At 53.9% G+C, this 24,585-nt stretch overlaps 1 protein-coding gene across 6 annotated transcripts; it reads right to left on the bottom strand.

Moving 5' to 3' along the window:
* Positions 1-984: 984 nt before the first annotated feature.
* LOC125623440 (uncharacterized) lies at positions 985-22,810 on the bottom strand. 6 transcript variants are annotated; one of them, XM_048822853.2, is made up of 4 exons: positions 22,643-22,809; positions 7,569-7,684; positions 6,909-6,998; positions 985-3,605 (listed from the first exon to the last, which is right to left on the bottom strand). In XM_048822853.2, exons 3-4 carry the CDS (start codon positions 6,979-6,981, stop codon positions 2,086-2,088), a joined length of 1,593 nt encoding a protein of 530 aa, XP_048678810.2. In that variant the 5' UTR covers positions 6,982-6,998; positions 7,569-7,684; positions 22,643-22,809; the 3' UTR covers positions 985-2,085. The 6 variants fall into 6 exon arrangements, with proteins under 6 accessions (XP_048678810.2, XP_048678811.2, XP_074976432.1 ...); XM_048822854.2 differs by lacking the exon at positions 22,643-22,809 and adding an exon at positions 11,184-11,270; XM_075120331.1 differs by lacking the exon at positions 22,643-22,809 and adding an exon at positions 11,184-11,270 and having other exon boundaries at positions 985-3,602.
* Positions 22,811-24,585: the final 1,775 nt, after the last annotated feature.

The following is a 24,585-nucleotide window of genomic DNA, read 5'->3' as shown; positions in this document are numbered from 1 at the left end:
AGCACCCAGAGACTCCCCGCCCTTTTGTTGTATTCATCTCGCGTTGTTAACAATTGTGATTAAAATAGAGATGGAGGTATGTATGTGGATGGATGCTTGGTGTGGATAATAACTGAATGATCAGGGAGGTGCCAGCCTAAGAATCCAGCGTCCATCGGCTGAAGAAGGCGTCAAGTGGAAATAATCAGAGGACCCCCAGAGGGCAGACTGGAGTCCACTCAACAGCCTCAAGAATGGGAGAACCAAAGAACAAGATAACATCTGGCAGCACAGAGCCGTCAGGAATGTGCCAGCTGCTGATTGATTCAGCAACAGCACGATGAAGCAATTCTCATAGACTGACATAGGAAGAAATTCCTATAAAAATGGACTCTGGAAAGTGAGAACTTTGGGGTCTGATTCTGCAAACCAACTTCCAGGAGCATCAGAGTGCATCTGACTAGGCCCTGCTCCCTCCTCATGTCCAGGCCACCTGGCCAGTGGCTTGGCATGAGCAACTCTAAGGCTGGTAACTATGATAACATGTGTGTGTGTGAATAAATATGAGATTGAATGGAATGTTATAGCTATAACTAACTGCTTACTATGATTCTTTCTGTATTCACAGTAAATGTGGTATTTTGTCTTTTCCCCTTTAATAAGATCCTGCTGGTTTTTATTTTATTGGTATAACACTTTCACTGGCTGGAGCAGCAGGGATCCTCCAAATGGCCTGCTTACTCTCACCACCACCTCCTCTAGCAACTCCCAGAAATACTGGTGAGCCAGTGTCCCAGCAGGGTCCAAAGGCCAGGTGTCTGCTCTGGGGGTTGGGTCAGAGCTATTAAGAGAGTCTTCTGAACTCGCTGGGGAAGGGGCCTGTTTTCTTCTAGGTCTGACATATATATCTGGCATACTTTGGGGCTCTCAGGGAATATAAATGATGGAGATGATAGAAAGAAAGGATTCCCAGGTACTGGGGAAAAATTAAAATCAGCTCTGTGCTTTAAAATGTAACAAGTCTCTTTACTGTATATACATTAAACAGCTCTAATGCAGACCTCACAGAAACATCTCACACAGAACCACACATTGTCTGGGAAGGACACAGAAAAAGAATGAGAATAAAGAGAACAAATTTTTACTTCCAGGTCAGAAACCTCCGGCCCAAATTGTGTCACCTCACTGACTGCACATGAATGAGCAGGTCCTTTCCTTTCCAATTCTTACCAAAATGCCACTGGACGATAGTCTCTCCCGACTCTGCTGACCTTTCTGACACCCTACAAGGGTTTCACATTGGAGCTGGACAGCAGCTGCCATCCTGAGTCATGCCGCATGGGATTGGCCTAATTCCTTCCCTCCATTTAGAGACAATTTTGTGTGTGTGACTTCTAAAGAAAGCTCTTTTTATCCAGTTCAGTTTTAAATAACTCAAGAGATGGGGCCCCAGCCCCCTAGCTGGGGAAATGACCCACAGCCTAACGGATCTCACTGGCAAAAGTTTTCCCCCAGTGTTTGGCCTAGATTTTCTTTTTCTTAGTTTTATCCCGTTATTGCTGGGAAGTGGGAATTAGTCTCACCCTGCCTGCTTCATTCCACTAGATGATCTCTGTCCATTCTCTCATAAGCCAATGCCGATGTTTGTGCGTGAGTCGACCTTTGAGACCCACAGCGTTTGAACAGGTTCTTACCCAATTTCCTAGAGGGATGTGTCTGGTTGGGGCAGTGCCCCGGGGTGAATTGCAATGTGCAGTAGGATGTGCTGCTGCATGTCGGGCCTCTCTTGCAGCCAGCTCTGCAGGAGTTAGTAGCTCTGCATGGCTGAAGCCTGAACTTCCCTCTGCTCCTGCACAGCTTCTGGGAGTGCACCGCTGGTAGCCTGCAGGGGATCAGTGCATGCCAGCCAATGGGGGCACAGCCCATGGGGACAGTCACTGGGACACTGAGCCCAAGGCTGGCTGCCTGAGGTCTGCCTTTGTCCCATGCTGCTATGGTGTTGCCAGAGGGCTGCAGGGCCTTGGGTGGATGTTTCCCTCCCTGGGGCCTGATGGCCAAGGTTGGGGGCAGGGCCCCTTGGCACTTCCCAGGACCTGATGGCTGAGGTTAGGGGCAGGGCGCGATGGCACAGAGGGGCCAGTCCTTGTGGGCATGCTGGTGCTGGGCCAGGCCAGAGCTCTGGCTGAAGGCCTTGCTGCACTGGGCGCGCTGGTGGGGCTGCTCATGCCGGTGGGTGTGCGGCTGCTGCAGGAGCGTGGCGCTGTCCCCAAAACCCTGGGTGCCCTGTGCACTGGCATAGAGGCACCGCCCCACATGGGTGCGCTGGTGCTTGCTCAGGGTGGAGCGGTCGCCGAAGCGCTTGCCGCACTGGGGGCAAGCGAAGGGGCGCTCCCCGGTGTGGGTCCGCTGGTGCTGCAGCAGGTTGGAGCTCAGGCCGAAGCGCTTGCCGCACTGGGCGCAGGCGAAGGGGCGCTCGCCCAAGTGGGCCCGCTGGTGCTGGGCGAGGTTGGAGCTGAGGCTGAAGTGGCGGCCGCACTGGGCGCAGGCGAAGGGGCGCTCCCCGGAGTGGGCCCGCTGGTGCTGCAGCAGGTTGGAGCTCTGCGCGAAGCGCTTGCCGCACTGGGCGCAGGCGAAGGGGCGCTCCCCGGAGTGGGCCCGCTGGTGCTGCAGCAGGTTGGAGCTGAGGCTGAAGGCCTTGCCGCACTCGCTGCACAGGTAGGGCCGCTCGCCCGTGTGGGTGCGCTGGTGCTTGAAGAGCGTGGAGCTGAGGCTGAAGGCCTTGCCGCACTCGCTGCACACGTAGGGCCGCTCGCCCGTGTGGGTGCGCTGGTGCTTGATGAGGGTGGAGCTCTCGCCGAAGCCCCGGCCGCAGGCCGGGCACACGTAGGGCCGCTCGCCCGTGTGGGTGCGCTGGTGCTTGATGAGCGTGGAGCTGTCGCCGAAGCCCTTGCCGCAGGCCGGGCACTGGTAGGGGCGCTCGCCCGTGTGGGTGCGCTGGTGCCGGATGAGGTCCGAGCTCTGGCTGAAGCCCTTGCCGCACTCGCTGCACTGGTAGGGGCGCTCGCCCAGGTGGGCGCGCTGGTGCTGAGCCAGCTCCGAGCTCTGGCCGAAGCAGCGCCCGCAGCTGGCACACCTGTGGGCTTTCTCCCTGCTGTGCACCTGCTGGTGCTGGATGAGGTAGGAGCTGAGGATGAAGCCCTTGCCACACTCAGTGCACTTGTAGGGGCGCTCGCCCGTGTGCACGCGACGGTGCTTGAGCAGGGTGGAGCTGTCGCCGAAGCCCCGGCCGCAGTCCGGGCACTGGTAGGGGCGCTCGCCGGTGTGGGTGCGCAGGTGCCGGATGAGGTCAGAGCTCTGGCTGAAGCCCTTCCCACACTCGCTGCATTTATAGGGCTTATCCCCTGTGAAGGCTCTTGGTGGGGCAGCAGCATCATGGTGATTCCCTGTAGCTCCTTCACCGGGGGTGTGTTGGCTCGGAGGGCCTTGCCATTCCCAGCCTGCCTCGCAGTCACTCTTGGGACTCTGGAGAAGGGCCCCGCTGGATCCCCCTAGCAGTGTCCCATGCAGATCAGTTTTCTCAGGATCAGGCGTCTCCACCACATTGTCACCCAAAAATCCATCTACTGCTGGAACAAAGAGAATCTGGCCATGACTCAGCCCATGTGCCAAGGCAACCTTGGGGGGGGAGGGGTAGCATGCAGACACAGGCAAGGGGGTTCAGCCCGTTTGAGGCCTTGTCTACACACAGAGTGGCACCTGTCTAACTTAAGATGTGATCCAAAATCTATTTGGTCACACCTGTGCCAAAGGCTGTGTGAATGCGCTTAGTTCAGTCTAGCTTAAGTCAACTAGGCATAGGTTTTAAGGCACTCAAAGCAAAATCAGAGCGTCCACACACAGGAGTTTGCACCAGTTTCACTAAATGGGTTTTCACTCCTAAAGTGAACACACAGCAACTTCCTAGTGTAGAAGACTGAACATCAGCAGCTGATTTGTACAGCCTCCCAAGACAGCGCACAGGCCAACATCATGTCTTAACACCCAGAGCAAGGATGAGAGTCCTCCCAGGGCCCACTCAGGACTTGGGGAGAGCTCTGGGTCGAAGAGACATTCAACACCAAGCCCCTTTCACCTTCCTTCTGGAACAGGCTCATTCCAGGCTGGGAATGTCTGCCCCAACATTTACTCAGTCCTGAGATCCCTGCCTCCTGTGCATGCTCCTCTGCGCCATGAAGTGCCCACACCACACAAGGCAAGCTGCCTTCTTGTGCCCAATTACACACCCGCTTCCCATCCAGCTGAGACACATGCCCCAGATATTACAGCACACCTCGGGATGGTCTCTCCTGGCCCTCCCCTTGCCTCTCCTGGCAGCTTCCACCCCTGAGAAGCACTAGCCCATCTCTCGAGTTCTGCTCCATCAGGCTTCCAGCTGGAATCTGAGGGGTGGTGTTACTCTCTAAAGCCCTAGGCAGCCACAGTGCCGTAGCTGAGAGCCACGCACACAGACGCTGCAGGTGGAGCCCCTCAATATGGATGAGGAGGAAGGGCTGACGGAACCTCTGGGATGGCCTCCTGCAGTGCTGGACCTTGTTCTCTTTGGGACCCACCAGAGCCTGGCTTTGCGAGCCTGCAATGCCTGTCTCCATTCCAGGCTTCTGGGGAGAGAGAGATTTATTTATTGTCCCCAGTCAGCCCTGGAATGATGAGCTGCTCTTCCTACTGTATTGTGCAAAATGTGTTCTAATTAACGGGACAGGGCACCTGGAAAGGGCTTATAAATATGTCTAAACTACATTAACAAACCATTAAGGTTGCCGAGTCAACCCCACAGAAGTTAGGAAATGGCAGAATGAAGGTTGCTGGGCAGCCTTACCCTGCCCCCTGGGGCGTATGCACTAGGAGACAGTCTTTAATTACATGACCCAATGCTATTTTTCCCACAGGATCCTGTCTCATTCAGTGTGCGGGACAGAAGGTGCTCAGAGAACAGGTACTTCAGTATTTCTTCTTTCCCTCATCAGCCAGTGTGTGGCCCTATGCAGTACTATACGACCCCGTCCAAACCCTGCCCAAATATAGAATTATTCATTTCTTCACAAGCTTCTCTAGGTTGCTCTCATGGCAGCAGCTTAGGCCCAATCCTCAAGGGTAGTTAGGCGCCAAACGTCCATTGATTTCAAGGACTGCCTTAATTCATGAATGGTGGTACAGCACTAGCTCTGAGGTAGGAGGAATTATCTCCATTTTACACCTGGGGAACGGAGACCAAAGGTGTCAATGTCAACTCACTGTGGGTGCCCGATTTGGGATGTCGAGGGCCTGACTTTTCAGAGTACTCAGCAAGTTACAGCACTGTGTGTTCATGGCAGAGCCCCCATTTACATCAGCTGCAGCTGGGGGTACTCAGCACTGCTGCAGCTCCAGCCCCAGGTGTCTCAATTGGGCACCCAGAAAATGAGGAACACACAGTGGCCACCTATGAAAATGCTGGTTTATCTGATTGCCCATCACACAGGAACTGTGCATCAGAGGCAGGGACAGGACTGTCCATCCTGTGCTCTGACAGGCAGGGGTCCCGTGAAAACCGAGAATGGGACGAGGCTCAGGGCTCCTGGGGATGCTATAGGGCTCACAGATCCCCGATGCCTCAGTCCCCTCAAATGGTCTCTGTCCCTCCCCAGCTCCTGCCCTGTCCCCCAACTCTGCTCCTATACCCACCCCTTCTGCCATGGCTCCTGCCCTTCCCCCTGCTACCCTCCCCAACCCGAGTTCCTGCCCTTCAACCACTTTGTTCTTACCCCCTCCCCTATCTCCCTCACCCCCTAGGCTTCTCTTCCCCCCTTCCACACTTCCCCTTCTTCCTCCCTTCCTGGCAGCACTGCAGAGTATGGAGGTTCTTGCCAGAAGATGGTCAACCCAGAAGATGCAGCATGAAAACCTCTCCCCCTGAAAATCCTGCTCAGGAGGAAGGGGCCAGCTGGCTGTTCCCTTCCTCATCCCCCACTTTCTTCACAAGACTGACTCCTGACAGAAGCCGTCCAGCCTTTTGCTTCCAATATGGTGCTGCTCACTTGGTGGAGAATACACAGCTGGTTTTCCGCACTGTTGGAGGACCTTTCCTCCCAACCCCTGCAGAGGGCAGAGCTGGCTTCCAACCAAAATCATGACATCTCTGAGAGGAATAAAGAGGAAGACTGATGTCTCTTCCCTGTTCCCGGCATTACGGGGACTACATGAATGACAGCGCTCCCTGTCCTTGACGCAGGCTCACTACAGTACTGTCAGCAGCACTGTCCAGCGCTCCCGTCCACCTCTATCAGACACCGAAAAGCAGCACGTCCCCCTTCACCAGCCAACTCGCGCTCTCATACAACCTGGGCAGCGTTCAGGCACAACAGAGTTACCCACAGGATGGTGTGAAGGTCTCTTAGTACCAGGCTTGGAGTGAAAGCTGTGTGGTAAAGCGAGAGTTGGATGAAGCTGGGGGAAGTGCTGCTCTGAGGTATCTACTGGAGGTGGAAGGGGAAGAGCCTTGTATAGCATTTGGGAGGGGCTGTTCAGAGAGCACCGTATGTGACGGGACGATGGCCAGGAATGTAGCAGTCTCTGCCCTTAACCTCTTGTTTCTGTAAAGTTTCTCATGGGTGAACACTGGGTTGCTGAACCAGACCTGCCACTAAATGAGGCTTTCATCTGTGATTCTCTAATTCCAGGCTGATCACAATGTCTAACCAAGCAGAAAAGCCCCATTGCAGGAAGGTGGCTAAGTGTCACAGCCAGATCCTTACTCTGATGGCAGGCTTCAGCCCTTGCACAAGAGACTGGTGAGATGGGGCAGGAAAGTGACAGCTCAGCTCTTCTTGGCTTTCCCACTTTTGGGTTCATGCACCCATGGTTCCTGAGTTGATTTAGCTTTTAGCCCTCACCTGTGAGCCTTGGGATATCTGTTTTCTCCAAGTCCTGGGGATCCAGGACCTGCAGCTCTTCCTCTCGTTCCATCCAGGAGATCACAAATCCTGCTCAGGGGAAAGGAAATGGGCAGCAGGTTACAAACTCCAAATCCTGTGCTGGAGGAGACATGCAGCCTGAATGGAGGGGAAAATGCTTGGAGACGTCAGGAAAAGTAAGGCACCTGCTGGGAGATGTGCTAAGTCCCACAGGGACCCCACACGCAGCAGAACACCACTATTAGTCGGTTTCTCATTTCTAACCTTGCCCAGAGCTCAGGCCCTCCCCAGGACAGGGGACCTGGAGTCCGAGGGGTGGGAGAAGGGAATTAACGGGAGCATGAAAACACCGATACACATACACACCTGGCCTTTCCCCAGGAAGCTCTAAGGTGAGCACAAGGGATTTCTGTTCAGGGGTCACATCTACAGCCCCCACACCCTTTCCTGGTGCTTTACCATCCTTGAGTGAGCCCAAAGCTTAATGTCACTGATGGGACAGCGTCAGACCCCCCCAGGCTCCAGGGGCTCTTACGGGCACATATCACCACAAAACGTAAGGAGCCAGGGAAGATGTATGAGCTGGAGTCGACCCATGCATGTCACTGAGAAGAGGTCTGAGTAAAATCAGTCCCCTACCCTGAGAGGGCAGAGTCCGGTCATTCTCCTGAATGATGGAGAGGGCCTCTGCCCTTTGGCCAAACAGTCCACTCAGCCTCCAAGAACGACAGGCATCTCAGCGAAACCAGCAGCACCTGAAACAACAGATAGCCCCATGCAACATCTTCCCCCAGTGCTGCCCCTGGCCCCAGGTGCCTGGGCCAGGGAAGGAGAAGGAGGAGCAGAGCCAGCAGCTTGAAAACACACTTGAAATTGGAGTACTGAGGCCAGGCTGAGTCCCAAAAATGCAGCCAAAAGGCCAGGAAGACAGTGCCAGAGCCCCCCAGGGCCTAGGCCTCACTGCAACCAGCTTCTTTCCCTGCTCCAGGCAGCTGAGCCCTGCATTTAACACCTACAAACTCACTACCCAGGTTTCTTCTCCTGGGGCGACCCTGGAGAGATGGCATGGACGCCAGGCACCCAGCTATGGGGACCGGGGGCTACTGCCGGGGGGCTCTTGGAGGGAGCAATCAGACATCTCTAGGATCCCGCAGGCACAGGGGAGCGAATCACTGCCTGGCCTTGGCTGGGTGAGGCCTAGCACAGCAGGGCCAGCTAGTGCCACGGTCTCAGGTCATTTTGAGCCTTCTGATTGGTTATTCTGCCCAAAGGGGCGGGCAGTCGATCTCTCCCTCTCCCCCTCCCCTCAGCAAACCAAAGCCACTGGGATGTCCTCCCCCTTCCCCAGCCTGAGGTGGGGGGTGGGGCTGAACCCCTGGATCCACTCCCCAGTCTGGAAAGTGTAGAGGGGACCCCTCTGCAGCCCCCCCCACCCCCCCCAGGCCTGGGAGAGGGGTTGAAGAGCCCAGAGGGAGCAGAGATTGGGGCAGAATTAATTGCTGGGCAGGGAAGGGCAGATGTGGAGCAAGAGCTCCTGCAGCAGGGGCCAAAATCCCCTCAACCAATCCAGCTAGGAGCATGGCAGCACTGATTGTCCCCTGCCCTCAGGGGTGGGCAGGGCAGTCCAACCCTACAACACAACACAGTCATCCAGAACATCTCAGGATTTTTTCTCTCTTCAGGTTGGCAGCACTGGTGGTGAGATATCCTAGCAGGAGCATAGGCAGTATGGGGGAGGAAGGATGAGGGTAGGAAGGAACCCGGGCAGAGAAATGGCTGCTGGGACCAAGGCCCAGAGAAGAGGCTGCCTGGGAGATGGGCCTGCTGGGCTGGGACTGGGCTGCAGCAGGCTATGGAGAGAGGGCAGCCCCCTGAAAGGACAGTAGCACCTTTATTGCCAATGAGTGTGGAGTTGGGGAGGGGTCAGTGGGAGAGGTGTGGCGCAGGACATGGGGAGACAGTGCCCCATCTCTTATAGGGACAGAAGCCTGTAAAGTCTGGGCTGCCCTTGGTGAAGCAAAACCTCAGAAAAGGGAGGTATTCTCAGTGCTGTGGGTGAGAGGAAGGGAGACCAGGCTCAAAGGACAAGAGGAATGAGCTGCAGATTTCCTGGAAGGCAGATTTAAAAGCAGGTCAGCTCAGGATCTCAGCAGCTTGAGTTGGCAGTCACATTCCCCACTGTTATTAATGCATACACACTGCCCCAAAAACATAGTTCCAGCTGCCAGCCAGCTCTGTCTCAGAAGAACACCTTCTGCCTTGGGCTGCCTTTACTTTCCCCCAAGATGACTCAGAGCCTCTCATCTGGAACTAAAAGTTAATGGTAGCTTAGATGCAAGTGATCACGACCTGATCACATTTTAAATGTGCAAAAAGTTCAAAACAGCAATATATATACTTAATGCTTTAAAAGGATGAGTTTCACAAATCTGCAAACAAATGAGAAATCAGCTGGGAGGAAGAATTTAATCAGAAAAACGTGAAAAACAACTGGGAATTGTTTAAGACACTTTACTGGATGCACAAAAAGCCAACAAATGGAAGAAGGGGGAAATGGATAGTATTGAATATAAATCAGAAGCTAGGAAGTGTAGGAAACTGCTAAGGGAAGCAAAGAGACACAAGGAGAAATCTATGGCCAGCAGAGTTAAGGACAATAAGAAGGAATTTTTAAAGTATATCAGGAACAAAAAGAACAATGGTATTGGTCCATTAGTAGATGTAAATGGTAGAAGTATCAATAATAATGCAGAAAAGCCAGAAGGGTTTAATAAATATTTCAGTTCTGTATTTGTGGAAAAAAAACAATGATGTGATCTCATGATGATGATACTCTTTTTATTCCAATATCATCTCAGGAGGATTTTAAACAGCAGTTATTAATGGGTACAACATGCCCTTCTGCGTTTTAGGCAGTAAGCATGCATGGCTTTGGACCTGAGTAGCCTGGTTTTCTATTGCTTTAAAGAGAATTTTTTTTTCCAAGTAATTCTACTTAGAAAAAACAATGAGGAGTCCTTGTGGCACCTTAAAGACTAACACATTTATTTGGGCATAAGCTTTCATGGGCTAGAACCCACTTCATCAGAAAGTTGCAGTACTGTGAGTGGCTGGATACACTGGGCTGACTTGGAGAGGGCCGAGGCACATTATTGAGCAGAGAACAGGAGGTTGCATAGGAGGCATTTACATAAAAAAACACATATTACATGTACAGGCAATAGTAAGTGCCCTACTTAAAAGGGAATGTTCTGCACCAGCTGCAAAGTTTACCTTTTGAAGTGACACTTTCACTGCTGGCCCACAACTTTAACAGACTGGGTGATTTGGCTGATATTCCTAGATTGGGTCAGAATGGATCCTGTTGGCCTTAGAATCCATGAATCGTTCTTCTTAGGCCTACAGTTTATTTACCTATCCAGGGAAAGGGCTTTGGGCATGTTTCTTGTGAGAGAAAGCTCCAAGGGTTTGTAAGTGGTGTGTGTAGTCCTTGCAGCAGGCTAACATAGCTCTGAAGGACAGACTGGTTCCCTTTCTCCCTAGAGCAGGCAAGGCCACCACCAGATGCGGGGTTGATATATCTGGTCCATATTTTTAGAGACCCCATTATACAGCAGTGTAGCTACCTCTGAGGTGAAACACAGCAACTACTGTTCACAGCAACACTGGGACAGAAAGGCAAAATTCACATATCCAATTGAAAGTGCGGGGTGGGGGGGAGGAGGAGGATAAATTTACATAGGCAAAATATAACAAGCTGGAAATGGACTATGGGAAAAGTGGCCACCATCTTTACACTTGTGAAGTGACACAAGGCTTCTCAAGTCAGTGGGAGTTTGATTTCAATGGGAGCAGAACCGGGCAAACTCCCACCCTTACGCAGCAAGGTGGGGGCTGCCTTAGACCAGTGCTGACCACCCGTCCCTTTGGAGCACTTTAACCAGCAGGCTTCGCGTGAGCCGTGGGGCAGGTGGGGAAACTGAGGCACAGAAGAGCAAAGTGACTGGCCTGATGTCACCCAGCTGGTCAGTGGCAGAGCTCCCCAGCGCTGCTGACCCCCCGGGCCGAGCCCCATCCACTGGGCCGGGCTGGCCGCTCCGAACACCACAGCGTAGCCAGACGGGATGTGCCGCAGCGCGCCGCGCCGCCCAGCCCCCAAGCCCGGCCCAGGCCCCGGCGGTGTCGTGCCGATGGATCGCGGGCCCCGCCTGCGCTGGCCGGCTCCACGCCCCCTGGCCCGGCCCCAGCACTCACCTGAGCCCGCTCCGCAGCCAGCCCGGGCGCAGGGTGCGCGGGGCCCGGGGACGCGCCGGGGAAGCGGCTTTTCGGCGCAAGGGCCTGTGGGAAACGTAGTTCGGCCGGCCCGGGGAGCCGTGACACCGGCCCCGCCGCTGGGGAGCGCCCTAGGCCCCGGCCCCCTTCGCCGGCCGCAGCTGAGGCAGGGAGCCTCCAGCCTCCACATCCCCAGAGGGCAGGCGAGGGCCCCAGGCGGCCTGGGCTAAAGGGGCGCGTTCGCTGCCCAACCCCACCAGTCACCCTGCAGGAGAGCGGGGCGGTCTCCAGACATGCCCACCTGCGGCAGGGCTCACCACCGCCAGCCCTGGCCTCAGTTTCCCACCAAGTATCAGGAATAACCTACTTCCACCCCCCGTCATTAAACAGTGTCCCCCCTCTCCCGGTGTCCGCTGTATTAAACAACATCCAGCCCCCAAAAGAACCCAATTGATATTCCCACCCCTTAGGTTTGGGGCTCCACAATCCCTTGCAAGGCCTGCAAACTCTCCCTTTAAGTTCAGGAGTTCACAGCCCTTCTTGTTGCAGCTGGGCCCTGGCTGAGTTCTTCACAAAGCAGTCTCTGACTAAGCCTCTCAGCCTGTTTTTTGTCACCCACCTGATCACTCCTTGACCCTTCCCGAGAGGGTCTAATTGCCCCAAACATCTCTCTGAACCAGCACAGGGAGTTTTTCCTCACCCACCCTGCAAGGCTCAAGGTCCCAGGCCCTTAAAAGAATAACGGCCTGGGCCTTCCTTCACCTTCTCCCTCCCAGTCACTTCCCTGGGACCATTTTCCTCACACCCAGCACCCATTCTGATTCTTATTCCTTTGGCTTCCACTTGCCTTCTCAGGTTACCTGGAACAGGTAAGTGATCTCCCAGACTAGTTCCTCTAGCTGTGAAGGATCAGGATCCAGTTACAACAATGAGGAGTACTTGTGGCACGTTAGAGACTAACAAATTTATTTGGGCATAAGCTTATGCCCAAATAAATTTGTTAGTGTCTAATGTGCTACAAGAACTCCTTGTTGTTTTTGCTGATACAGACTAACATGGTTACCACCCTGGATCCAGTTACAGACACAAATATATTTGGAAAGCTGCTTAGCATGATGCCCATTCCCAGGGAGAGAGATTTTCCTCCTCCTCACCAAGGGAGGAGGCAGCAAGCAGCAGAAAGATGAGGAACCACCTCCTGAATGCAATCCTGCTGCTCCAGAAGATGGTTCCTCAGAGACTCCCAGAACACAAGAAGAGTGGGGGGCCCTAGTGATCAGTAAAGAACCCTCCAGAGCAGCCAGGATCAGGACCAGACCGAATCCCTTGCATAGTAGGTGCTCTCCACAAAGCCACCAATGTCCTTGTCCAAATCCCTCCTTACAACTCCTCCCTGCTGGGATGGCACCCAATGGCGGGCACTGGGCATCCTGGTGCTGCGGCACTATTATGATGGCTTTGCTGTTAGCTTGTCTTCCCCCATTTATCTGTTGTATCCCTCTGTTGTTGTCTCATCGTGTGCTTAGCGTTCAAACCCTTTGGGGGCAGATACCGGGTCTCAAGGAGCTACTGAAATAGAAATAATGAAGTGGTAGAGGGCTTGTCTTGTGCTCTCTCTCTCTCTCTCTTTGGCCCTATGTCCACATTGGAGGGCTTCACCTTTCAGCATTTCCTGTATTTTCTGTAGCTGCCTCCCACCCCATGGGGATGTGACAAAGACTCTGGGTCCCCAAACTCTGTGGATCCCCGGGTATGTGGGGTACTGCAAGCTCGGACCCGAGTCCAGGAGGTGCTCCGCACTCCTATAGGCACCTATAAGCTCTAGCACCGCATGAGGCCCCAGCAGACCCTCACTCCTACAGGTGCCTTCACCTGGCAGAAAAGGACAGGTGAAAATACCCTTGGTACCACTTGGTTACTGAAGAGGTAATACAGTCAGTTCCTAAGACAGCTCCTAGGGGGCAGTGCAGCAGACCAGTGCTGAGAAATACATAGTCAATAAAAAGAAAAGGAGGACTTGTGGCACCTTAGAGACTAACCAATTTATTTGAGCATAAGCTTTCGTGAGCTACAGCTCACTTCATCGTCAATAAAAATAACGAGGAGTCCTTGTGGCACCTTAGAGACTAACAAATGTATTTGGGCATAAGCTTTCGTGGGTTAGAACCCACTGATTTAACGGTGGCAATTCTGCAACAGAAAAGCTTCAAAAACAGACTCCAATGAGACACTGCTGAGCTTGAATTAATATGCAAACTAGATACCATTAACGGGTTTGAACAGAGACTGGGCGTGGCTGGGTCATTACACATATTGAATCTATTTCCCCATGTTAAGTATCCTCACACCTTCTTGTCAACTGTCTAAATGGGCCATCTTCATTATCACTACAAACGTTTTTTTCTCCTGCTGATAATAGCTCATCTGAACTAATTCGCCTCTCACAGTTTGTATGGCAACTTCCACCTTCTCTGTATGTATATATATATCTTCTTACTATATGTTCCATTCTATGCACCCAATGAAGTGAGCTGTAGCTCACGAAAGCTTATGCTCTAATAAATTTGTTAGTCTCTAAGGTGCCACAAGTCCTCCTGTTCTTTTTGTGAATACAGACTAACACGGCTGCTACTCTGAAAGCAAATACATTTGTTAGTCTCTAAGGTGCCACAAGTCCTCCTGTTCTTTTTGTGGATACAGACTAACACGGCTGCTACTCTGAAAGCAAATACATTTGTTAGTCTCTAAGGTGCCACAAGGACTCCTCATTATTTTTGCTGACACAGACTAACTCTGACACAGACTAACTACCACTCTGAAGCTTGTCACATAGTCAATAGAGTTCCTGTATTCTAATTCCCTAAAATATACAGCATGTCACTATTGTAACCTGTTCTACTTGATACACTATGTTTGAAATATCCTGGAGCAGTGGTTCTCAACCATTTCGGGCTCAGGACCCATTTTAAAATGTTTATGGCCTGTTGCAACCTAGAAAATTGTCTGCATGTGGAGGGTGAGGGGACCCGGAGTCTCCGGTTTTCTCAGCCTGGCAGCATAGGGCAGAGGAGAGGAGTAGCAGGGACAAGGAAGGTGCCTGTGCTGGATCCCTGGATTCTCCATCTTTGACCGTTTTAAAATCTAGCTTGGCTGTTTCTCTAACAGATCTGCCCTAGGGATGATTGTGGGGCAGGTCTCTGGCCTGCATTATACAGGGGGTCAGATTAGAAGGAGCCAGAATTTACGAATGTACATTGCCAAAGAGCCACAGTAACATGTCAGCAGCCCCCACCCCATCAGCTCCCCACCCCGCTCCCAGCACCTCCCACCCACCAGCAGCCCCATCAGTCAGCACCTCCCCTCCCTCCCCTGCACCTCCTGATAAGCTGTTTCGTGGCATGCAGGAGGCTGGGGGCAGAGGGGGGGAGGAGCAAGGGCACGGCAGGCTCAGGGGAGGGGCAGGAAGGCGTGGAGTGGGGGCAGGGTCTGTGGCAGAGCCAGGGGTTGAGCAGTGAGCACCCCCCGGCACACTGGAAAGTTGGTACCTGTAGCTCCAGCCCCGGAGTCGGTGCCTAGACAAGGAGCCGCATATTAGCTTCTGAAGAGCCCCATGTGGCTCCGGAGCCCCAGGTTGGCCACCCCTGGATTAGATGATCACAGTGGTCCTTTCTGGCCTTGGTTTCTGTGAATCCCACCTGCTAGCACCATGGTCTCTGCACTGCCCCCCGGCGCCATGGCCTCTGCACTGCCCCACAGCGCCACCATCTCTACACTGCGCCCAACCACGTCAGAGACAGTACTGCCCTGGGGTGCCATAGAGACAGCACTGTGTCCCCGGCACCATGGCCTTGGCACTGCCCTGTCATGATAGAGACGTCACTGCCCCCCAGTGCCATGGCCTGGGCACTGCCTCCTGGCACCACAGAGACAGCACTGCCTCCTGGCATCATGGCCTCCGCATTTTTTAAAGACACCATAATAGAGGCTCAATTTAAATGTATACCCCAAATTAAAAAACAAAAAAGTGCCACCGTGGCTAAACAACAAAGTAAAAGGAGCAGTGAGATGCAAAAAGGCATTCTTTAAAAAGTGGAAGTTAAATCATAGAATCATAGAATATCAGGGTTGGAAGGGACCTCAGGAGGTCATCTAGTCCAACCCCCTGCTCAAAGCAGGACCAATCCCCAACTAAATCATCCCAGCCAGGGCTTTGTCAAGCCTGACCTTAAAAACCTCTAAGGAAGGAGATTCCACCACCTCCCTAGATAACCCATTCCAGTACTTCACCACTAGTGAACTTCACCACTTTACCACTCAAATCCTAGTGAGGAAAACAGAAAGGAGCATAACCTCTGGCAAATGAAATGTAAAAATATAATTAGAAAGGCCAAAAAAGAATTTGAAGAACAGCTAGCCAAAGACTCAAAAAATAATAGCAAAAATTTTTTTTAAGTATATCAGAAGCAGGAAGCCTGCTAAACAACCAGTGGGGCCACTGGATGATCGAGATGCTAAAGGAGCACTCAAGGATGATAAGGTCTTTGCGGGGAAACTAAATGAATTCTTTGCATTGGTCTTCATGGCTGAGGATGTGAGGGAGATTCCCAAACCTAAGCCATTCTTTTTAGGTGACAGATCTGAGGAACTGTTCCAGATTGAGGTGTCATTACAGGAGGTTTTGGAACAAATTGATAAACTAAACAGTAATAAGTCACCAGGATCAGATGGTGTTCACCCATGGAACGTAAATGTGAAATTGCAGAACAACTAACTGTCATCTGTAACCTATCATTTAAATCAGCTTCTGTACCAAATGACTGGAGGATAGCTAATGTGACATCAATTTTTTAAAAGGGCTCCAGAGGTGATCCCGGCAATTACAGGCCAGTAAGCCTGACTTCAGTACCGGGCAAACTGGCTGAAACTATAGTCAAGAACAAAATTGTCAGAAACACAGATGAACATAATTTGTTGGGGAAGAGTCAACATGTTTTTTGTAAAGGGAAATCATGCCTCACCAATCTACTAGAATTGTTTGAAGGGGTCAAAAAGCATGTGGACAAGGGTGATCCAGTGGATATAGTGTACTTAGATTTTCAGAAAGCCTTTGACAAGGTCCCTCACCAAAGGCTCTTAAGCAAAGGAAGCTGTCATGGGATAAGAGGGAAGGTCCTCTCATGGATTGGTAACTGGTTAAAAGATAGGAAACAAAGGGTAGGAATAAATGGTCAGTTTTCAGAATGGAGAGAGATAAATAGTGGTGTCCTCCAGGGATCTGTACTGGGCCTGATGTCCTCCAGGGATCTGTACTGGGCCCAGTCCTATTCAACATATACATAAATTAGCTGGAAAAAGGGGTAACCAGTGAGGTGGCAAAATTTGTAGATGATACAAAACTACTCAAGTTAGTTAAGTCCCAGGCAGACTGTGAAGAGCTACTTTAAAGGATCTCTCAAAGCTGGGTGACTGGCCAACAAAATGGCAATGAAATTAGATAAATGCAAAGTAATGCACGTTGGAAAACATAATTTCAACTATACATATAAAATGATGGGGTCTAAATTAGCTGTTACCATTCAAGAAAGAGATCTGGGAGTCATTGTGGATAGTTCTCTGAAAACATCCACTCAATGTGCAGCAGCAATCAAAAAGGTGGACAGAATGTTGGGAATAATTAAGAAAGGGATCGATAAGACAGAAAATATCATATTGCCTCTATATAAATCCGTGGTACGACCCCATCTTGAATACTGCGTGCAGATGTGGTCGCCCCATCTCAAAAAAAGATATATTGGAATTGGAAAAGATAGAGAAAAAGGCAACAAAAATGATTAGGGGTATAGAACGGCTGCCGTATGAGGAGAGAGTAATAAGACTGGGACTTTTCATCTTGGAAAAGAAACGACTAAGGGGGGATATGATAGAGGTCTATAAAATCATGACTGGCGTGGAGAAAGTAAATAAGGAAGTGTTATTTACTCCTTCTCATAACTAAGGCTACGTTTTAGCCACGTGTATTTTTAGTGAAAGTCATGGATAGGTCACAGGGCAGTAAACAAAAATTCACAGCCTGTGACCTGTCCATGACTTTTACTATATACCCATAACTAAAACTTGGGCTGGGGGTCCCAAGTGCTCTGTGGGGGTGGCCCAGGGTGCTGTGGGGGTGGCCCAGGACCTTCACTGGTGCCTAGTGGGGGTGGGTGGTGGCGCTTGGCCCAGAACCCCCGCCCCTGGTGCTGGCGGGGAGTGTGTGTGGGCGGCGGCGTGCAGTCCAGGACCCTGCTGGTGCTGGTGGGGGGCGGGCAGCGCACAGCTCAGGACCCCTGCTGCTGCTGCTGCGGGGGAGGATTGGCGGAGTTGGAAGGTTCCCTACCCAGCTCCGACAGGCATGTTCCTGCAGCTCCTAGGGGGAGGGGCAGCCAAGGGGGCTCCGCGTGCTGCTCCTGCCACAAGCCCCGGCTCCGCAGCTCCCATTGGCCAGGAACTGCAGCCAATGGGAGCTGTGGGGGTGATGCCTGCACGGACATGCTGGTCGGAGCTGGGGAGCCCTCCCCCTGAGGTAAGCGCCGCCCCGCACTCCAGCCCCGAGCGCCCTCCCACATACCCAAATTGCTGCTGCTATTGCTGGCCCAGGGGCTGACCAGCTCAGGCAGCCCCTGAGCTAGCACTGGCCACTGCAGAAGTCACGGAGAGTCATGGAATCTGTGACTTCCGTGGCAGACACACACCCTTACTCATAACACAAGAACTAGGGGTCACCAGATGAAATTAATGTGCAATAGATTTAAAACAAACAAAAGGAAGTATTTTTTCACACAACGCACAGTCAACCTGTGGAACTCATTGCTAGAGGATGTTGTGAAGGCTAAGACTATAACAGGGTTCAAAAAAGAACTAGATAAGTTCATGGAGGATAGATAGATCCAACAATGGCTATTAGCCAGGATGGGCAGGGATGGTGTCCCTAGCCTGTTTGCCAGAAGTTGCAAATGGCTGACAGGGGATGGATCACTTGATGATTACCTGTTCTTTTCATTCCCTCTCGGGTACCTGGCATTGGCCACTGTTGGAAGACAGGATATTGGGCTAGATGGACCTTTGGTCTGACCCAGTATGGCTGTTCTTATGTTCTAAAGCAGTGTAGATACAAAAAGGCAGTGACATCATTACCTCCCTTCTGCTTCCCACTGATGGAGCCAGCAGCTTCAAACCCTTTTAACGCAAGGGATGCAGTGGACTTTGGAGGCTGGCTGCAGTAGTGAGATCAGAGCTACAGAAAGGATCCCTGCGCATTCCCAACTCAGGTTGTCAGCACAAGAAAGTGAGTGTCATCACCCCAGAGGCCTTCCATGGATACCAGTGCATGGCCCAAGTGACTATCTGGAAGGCTTATCCAGCCAAAGTGACTCTGTGACCAGAGACCAGGGAAACTTGCATTATTAGCATGAATTATTTTTACTGCAGTAGTTCCAGAGGCCCTGTCAGGAATCAACACCTCTCTGCACTGGGCTCTAGCCATACACAATAAAGATGGTCCCTGCCCCAGAGGCCTTACTAACTCACTAGTGTAACTGAAACCAAATTAAAACCCGATTTACACTGATGCAAACCTCTGGGAGGACACCCTTCTATCAGTGTAAGAGCAATTATAGTGGCTTAGCTTGGTCCCAAATATCTATCAACACAAGCCAGACCTCTAGAAAGTTGGTAGCATAGTGCCCTCACACAAATTTACATCCAGTTAAATCATTTCATGTCACACCTTTAGCTCCTGTAGCTTTTAACGTTGACCAAGCCTAGGTAAGGACTGGTTACCACACTAGCCAACGCCATCCCCCAAATGGATTTTAATTCACACCCTTAGTCATTCTGTCTGTGGATGAATGCTCATTTCGGATGAAGTGTCCTATTTGAATGTAGCTTTAGGCTTGCTCTACACACAGACTTGATACTGGGAGAACTATTTCTGTCAGGGAATATTACTCTACCCAAATAGTTAAATCAGTCCCCTACTGTGGATGCAGTGAGATTGGTATCAAGGTGCCATATTGCAGTAGAGCTTATTCCGCTTTCCACACAGGAATAACCAGACACCGCTATACCAGTATAACTGCATCCACACTGCAGGGGTTGTACCAGTTTAACTCTGTGGGTAGATTTCAGAGTAGCAGCCGTGTTAGTCTGTATTCGCCAAAAGAAAAGGAGTACTTGTGGCACCTTAGAGACTAACAAATTTATTTGAGCATAATGCATCCGATGAAGTGAGCTGTAGCTCACGAAAGCTTATGCTCAAATAAATATGTTAGTCTCTAAGGTGCCACAAGTCCTTCTGTTTTTTCTGTGCGTAGAGTTAAAGGGGTACAACTTTTGTTTGTAGACAAGGGCTAAACCAATTTTTTACCAATTTAAATTAAATCAAAATAGGAAAATAGGACACGATCTGTGACAGGAGACTCCACCGTAGAGTAGCACAGAGAGCACTGGCCAGTTGTGAGGTGCTTAAAGCTGCTTTGCACCAGAGCAGCAGGAGTGCACATCACTGCTCCCCCTCCCCATCTGCACGGTCCCTGTATGGGCACCCACCCACCTCTTTCCCCATTCCCTATCCTGCAGTGTCTCCAGACCTCCTGCAGTCCCTGTGCAGTGGATGTGGTGCAACAAGTAGATTTGGAAAACAGGACGAAGGCTGGGGGCATGTTCTTCTGCAGAGAATGCCACGAAAAAGGACCTTCTTCAAAATGGCCACCAGCTCCCTCAGGAAGCACAGAGAGGGAGGGAGGGGAAGGCTGGCAGTAACCATCTTTATTAAGGGCAACCTGTGGCACCAGTTCTATTGAGAATACCAGCAATGGCGGCCATGTTGAAAAAGGGCAATTCTTGGCATGTATCCATACAGGAGGAAGGCTGGGTTCTGGACGAGAACAGGGAAATGGCCATTACTTCTAAAAACACCCCTTCCACAACTAGCCATTGCGCCAGTTCTTGGCCACTTCTCCGCCACGCTTGGCGCGAACAGGCCATGGCGGGGCTGAGATCAGGCTTGACAAGGCCCTGGCTGGGATGATTTAACTGGGAATTGGTCCTGCTTTGAGCAGGGGGTTGGACTAGATGACCTTCTGGGGTCCCTTCCAACCCTTATATTCTATGATTCTATGATTCTATGATTCTAGTAGGGACAAGCAAAGGGCTGACGCACAGCCCAAAGGACCCCTTTCTGGACGAATGTCAACAGCCATCGACTCTGGACTTCTTTGTACATCCTCAGAAAGTGGGGAGGGGCGGAGGGAGCGTGGGGGTGCCATAGCCTGGGCTGGAGGGGGGGTCTGGGCGCAGGCCTGGGGGTCAGGAGGTGGGAGAGGAGGCTGCTGGGCTGGGAGGTTGGGAGCGAGGCCAGGAGGTGTCCAGAGCTGGGCTGGGGGGAGAAGTTGGGCTTGGGGGTGTGGGGGGCTCGGCTGGGGTGTCACTAGAGGGGCTATGGGGCAGGGGGTTGATGGGGTGAGAGGCGGGGCAGGGCCAAGGGAAGGGGTGTCGGGGGGTATTGAGGCACGGGGCTGCTGGAGGCAGGGGGAGGGTGTTCGGGAGGCTGGTCCAGCCCGGGGCAGCCGCCCTGTCCTTGGCTGAGCCCTGCCCCGCCTGGGGTGCGGCTGCAGGGCAGCAGGAGGAAGCGGCGGCGGTTCCGGGCACAGATCGCGCGGCTCGGAGCCTGCAGCAGCCGCCGCCGGCAGGAGCGTCCGGCGGAGGGGGCGGACCCGAGGGGCGGTGAGTGCCCCGAGGGGAACCCACACCCGGGCCTGCTTGGGTCCCCCCGCACCTGGTCCCCTTCTCCCCCCCCCCGCGACCGGCACCTGGCCCCCTTCTCTCCCCCCCCCTCCCCGCGACCGGCACCTGGTCCCCTTCTCTCCCCCCCCCCCAGTCTGGCCCCCTTCTCCCCCGCCGCGACCGGCACCTGGCCCCCTTCTCTCCCCCCCCCCCCCGCGACCGGCACCTGGTCCCCTTCTCTCCCCCCCCCCAGTCTGGCCCCCTTCTCTCCCCCCCCCCCGCGACCGGCACCTGGCTCCCTTCTCTCCCCCCCCCCCCCCGCGACCGGCACCTGGCCCCCTTCTCTCCCCCCCCCCAGTCTGGCCCCCTTCTCTCCTCCCCCCCCCCCCGCGACCGGCACCTGGTCCCCTTCTCTCCCCCCCCCAGTCTGGCCCCCTTCTCTCCTCCCCCCCCCGCAACCGGCACCTGGTCCCCTTCTCTCCCCCCCCCAGTCTGGCCCCTTTCTCTCCCCCCCGCGACCGGCACCTGGCCCCCTTCTCTCCCCCCCACCCCCCGCGACCGGCACCTGGTCCCCTTCTCTCCTCCCCCCAGTCTGGCCCCCTTCTCTCCCCCCCCCCCCCCGCGACCGGCACCTGGCCCCCTTCTCTCCTCCCCAGCCCCCCCCCGCGACCGGCACCTGGCCCCCTTCTCTCCCCCCCAGCCCCCCCCCGCGACCGGCGCCTGGCCCCCTTCTCTCCCCTCCCCCGCCCGCGACCGGCGCCTGGCCCCCTTCTCTCCCCCCCCCGCGACCGGCGCCTCGCCCTCTCCCCCCCCCCCCCCGCGACTGGCGCCTGGCCCCCTTCTCTCTCTGCCTGTTTTCCTGGCCCGCGGGCAGGCACTGGCCCCCTTCTTCCCCCCCCCCCCCCCCCACCACAGGCCGGCACCTAGCCCCCTTCTCTCTTCCCGCTTCGCACCTGGCCCCCTTCTCTCTCTTCCCCCCCCCCCCGCGACCGACACCTGGCCCCCTTCTCTCTCCCTCCTGCCCGCCTGGCACCTGGCCCCCTTCTCTCTCCCTCCTGCCTGCCTGGCACCTGGCTTCCTTCTCACCGCCCCCCCCCCTCCAGCCAGCACCTAGGCCCCTTCTCTCCCCCACCCAGCCCCTCTTTTCTAACCCCCCCCACGCACCCAACACCTGGCCCCCACTATCACCCCCCTCCCCCACATCCAGCACTTGGCCCCCTTCTCTTCTGTCCTCCCCTGGAACCTGGCCCCTGGCCCCCTTCTATTCCCCCTGCATGTCCCTTTACCTGCCTCCCTTCTCTCTCCGCTTCTGTACCTGACATCTAGTCCCCTTCTCTCACCCCCCCCCATCCGGCACTTGGCCCCCTTCTCTCCTCCCCTCCCTCAGAACCCGGCACCTGCCAGTGGAGCCCTTGGCTGTTCCCAGGGACCCTCTCCACCCCCCAGCACCTGCAGACTGGGCCCAGGGCAGTGATTTCAAAGCTCCTGGCACATTCTCCATTCCCACTGTTTGCTGCTGGGGCTGGGTTTGGCTGGAGTTTGGGGCGAAGGGCTCAGTCTCTCGCTTGACAAAGCCCTGGCCGGGATGATTTAGTTGGGGATTGGTCTGCTTTGAGCAGGGGGTTGGGCTAGATGACCTCCTGAGGTCCCTTCCAACCCTGATATTCTATGATTCTTACCTGCCCTGTGGGCTCAGCTGAGCAGCCTGGCCCGTGCTATGCACATCTGGCCCCTAGGAGCTGGACACCCCTGTGAAGAGCTTCTTACAGTGCTGCCATGGTTCCTTTGGAGCTGCCCAGACCTGCCCAGTGACCTGCCCACCCCCTTCCTGGGTTAATGGAGCCTCTCTCTTCTAGGAGCTGGGAAGATCTGCGGCTGCCCACAGAACTGAGCTGGGGCTGAGCCCATTGGCCTGGGTCTGCTTGCCCTGTGGATGGGCGTGGTACAGATTTGCTGCTAGCGCAGACTTTGCTCCCTCTGCGATAGTTTGCCAGGTGGCTGGAGGCGCTGCAGCAAGAGAGGGCCTGTGACAGCTTGCCTTGCGTGGGGGGAACATGGAGCGTGGCATCACGGTTGAGAACCCCTATGCCAGCGTGAATATTCCGCGAGGTCAGCTCAAGAACAGCTTCATTAAGCACTACCTGGGGGAGGAGCTGCCCTCGCCCACTGTCATTGTTAATCCTGGGGCCGTGCCCACCTACCCAGCCGTAGAGCAGCTGAATGGTGCCAGTAAATCGGTGCCACTGGATAGTTTGGATGGTTCAAAAGTCATGACGCAGGAGTCCTGGGCCCAGCCATATAACCCTTATGCCAGCCTGAAGCTGCTGAACGGGGCTTCCTCAGCCCCGCTGTACACCATCGAACTAGACAAGCACCAAAAGAGTCCTGGGGTGGGCACGGACCGTGGCTGCTGTAAGTACTGCCCCTGCTGCCGGAAATGCTGCTGTGTTGTCTCCTAACACCACAAGCCCTGACCCCTTGCCACACCCAGACTGGCACCCTGCTGAGATGTCACCCTGAGCCAGCCTCCTTAAGGAGGTGGGATCCTGCTGGTAGAACTGCAGCAAGGGGGCTGGGATGGGCAGCCCCAGAGATATGTTGCCCATCCTAGCAGGAACTGTGGGATGCCTATGGGGGCAACCGGAGCCAACAGCAGCCTTGCAGTCTCCTGAGACTCTCAGTGGTCTTTGGCTTTCTCAGGGATGCTGAGGTATGGGGTGAGGTGTGACTATATTTGCCCTGGTCGCAGGGCGGCTTTCTAGACCTTGTTTATCCTATGGAAAGTGAGATCAGGTACCTCGGTGATGGGCATGTAGCAGTGATGTGCTACCAGCATCGTGGCCAGGCCCCGGGGGAGTTTCAAGACATGCTGATGAAGCCTGGAGTGCCTTGTGCAGTGCCCTGTGGTGGAAACACGACCGCTTGCTCCCACTGACTGTCTGTGCTGGGGAACAGCCCTGATGCAACAGGCCATGCAGCTGTGCTGACCCCCGCTCAGACAAAGACATGCCAGGGTTTCACCCATTGGAGAAGCAAGAACCTGAGCTTGTGGGGGGCTGAGCAGTGTTTTAGGGGTGCTTGTGGATTCCCACTGCTCCTCCTTGTGGCTGGGGCATGCTGGGAACAGTCTTGCCTAGCTGTGAAGGCTGTGTGCCTCTTGATTCTGTGGGGAAATGGCCTTGCAAACCAAGGCCTTGTCTACACATGACAGTCATGGTACAATTCTCTAGTGTGGCTGCAGTTAGACTGGGGGAAAGGTGTTCATACTGGTCTAGCATTTCGGTAGGGGAAAGGGAATGAGCTCTACTGTATGAAGCGCCTGGATCCTACTCTAGCTGTGTCCACACTAGGACTTGGGCTGGTGGAACTGGGTAGGTAACGCTCACACCCCTGACCAACGTGGTTGAGAGGTACAAACTCTGTTTGCTAAGCAGTTTGGAATGAGGATTCTGCCAGTCCTTGGCTGCTCACCCTCCTGACAAAGGAAGGAAACACACCCAGGACAAACAAACAAAGCAGCTTGGAGAATGTGCTGGGCTCTGCTCTGGGGATGTGCCATGGCTGGACACACTGGCCTCTCAGTCTGAACTCATAGTGGTAGGAGACTGTTCTGACACCTCAC

Source organism: Caretta caretta, chromosome 16, assembly GCF_965140235.1.
Source record: "Caretta caretta isolate rCarCar2 chromosome 16, rCarCar1.hap1, whole genome shotgun sequence".
In the NCBI taxonomy this organism is placed as follows: Eukaryota; Metazoa; Chordata; order Testudines; family Cheloniidae; genus Caretta; species Caretta caretta.
This window is presented reverse-complemented; position numbering and strand designations above follow the sequence as displayed.

Bases quoted from the DNA above. Each gene is read 5' to 3' on its own strand.
- LOC125623440 (XM_048822852.2), bottom strand. From the start codon at position 11,391: ATGTGGAGGCTGGAGGCTCCCTGCCTCAGCTGCGGCCGGCGAAGGGGG. The intron at 6,999-11,183 runs GTGAGTGCTGGG...TCCCCTGAGCAG, and splicing joins TGGCTGCGGAGCGGGCTCAG to GATTTGTGATCTCCTGGATG. The intron at 3,603-6,908 runs GTGAGGGCTAAA...TTGTTCCAGCAG, and splicing joins AGATATCCCAAGGCTCACAG to TAGATGGATTTTTGGGTGAC.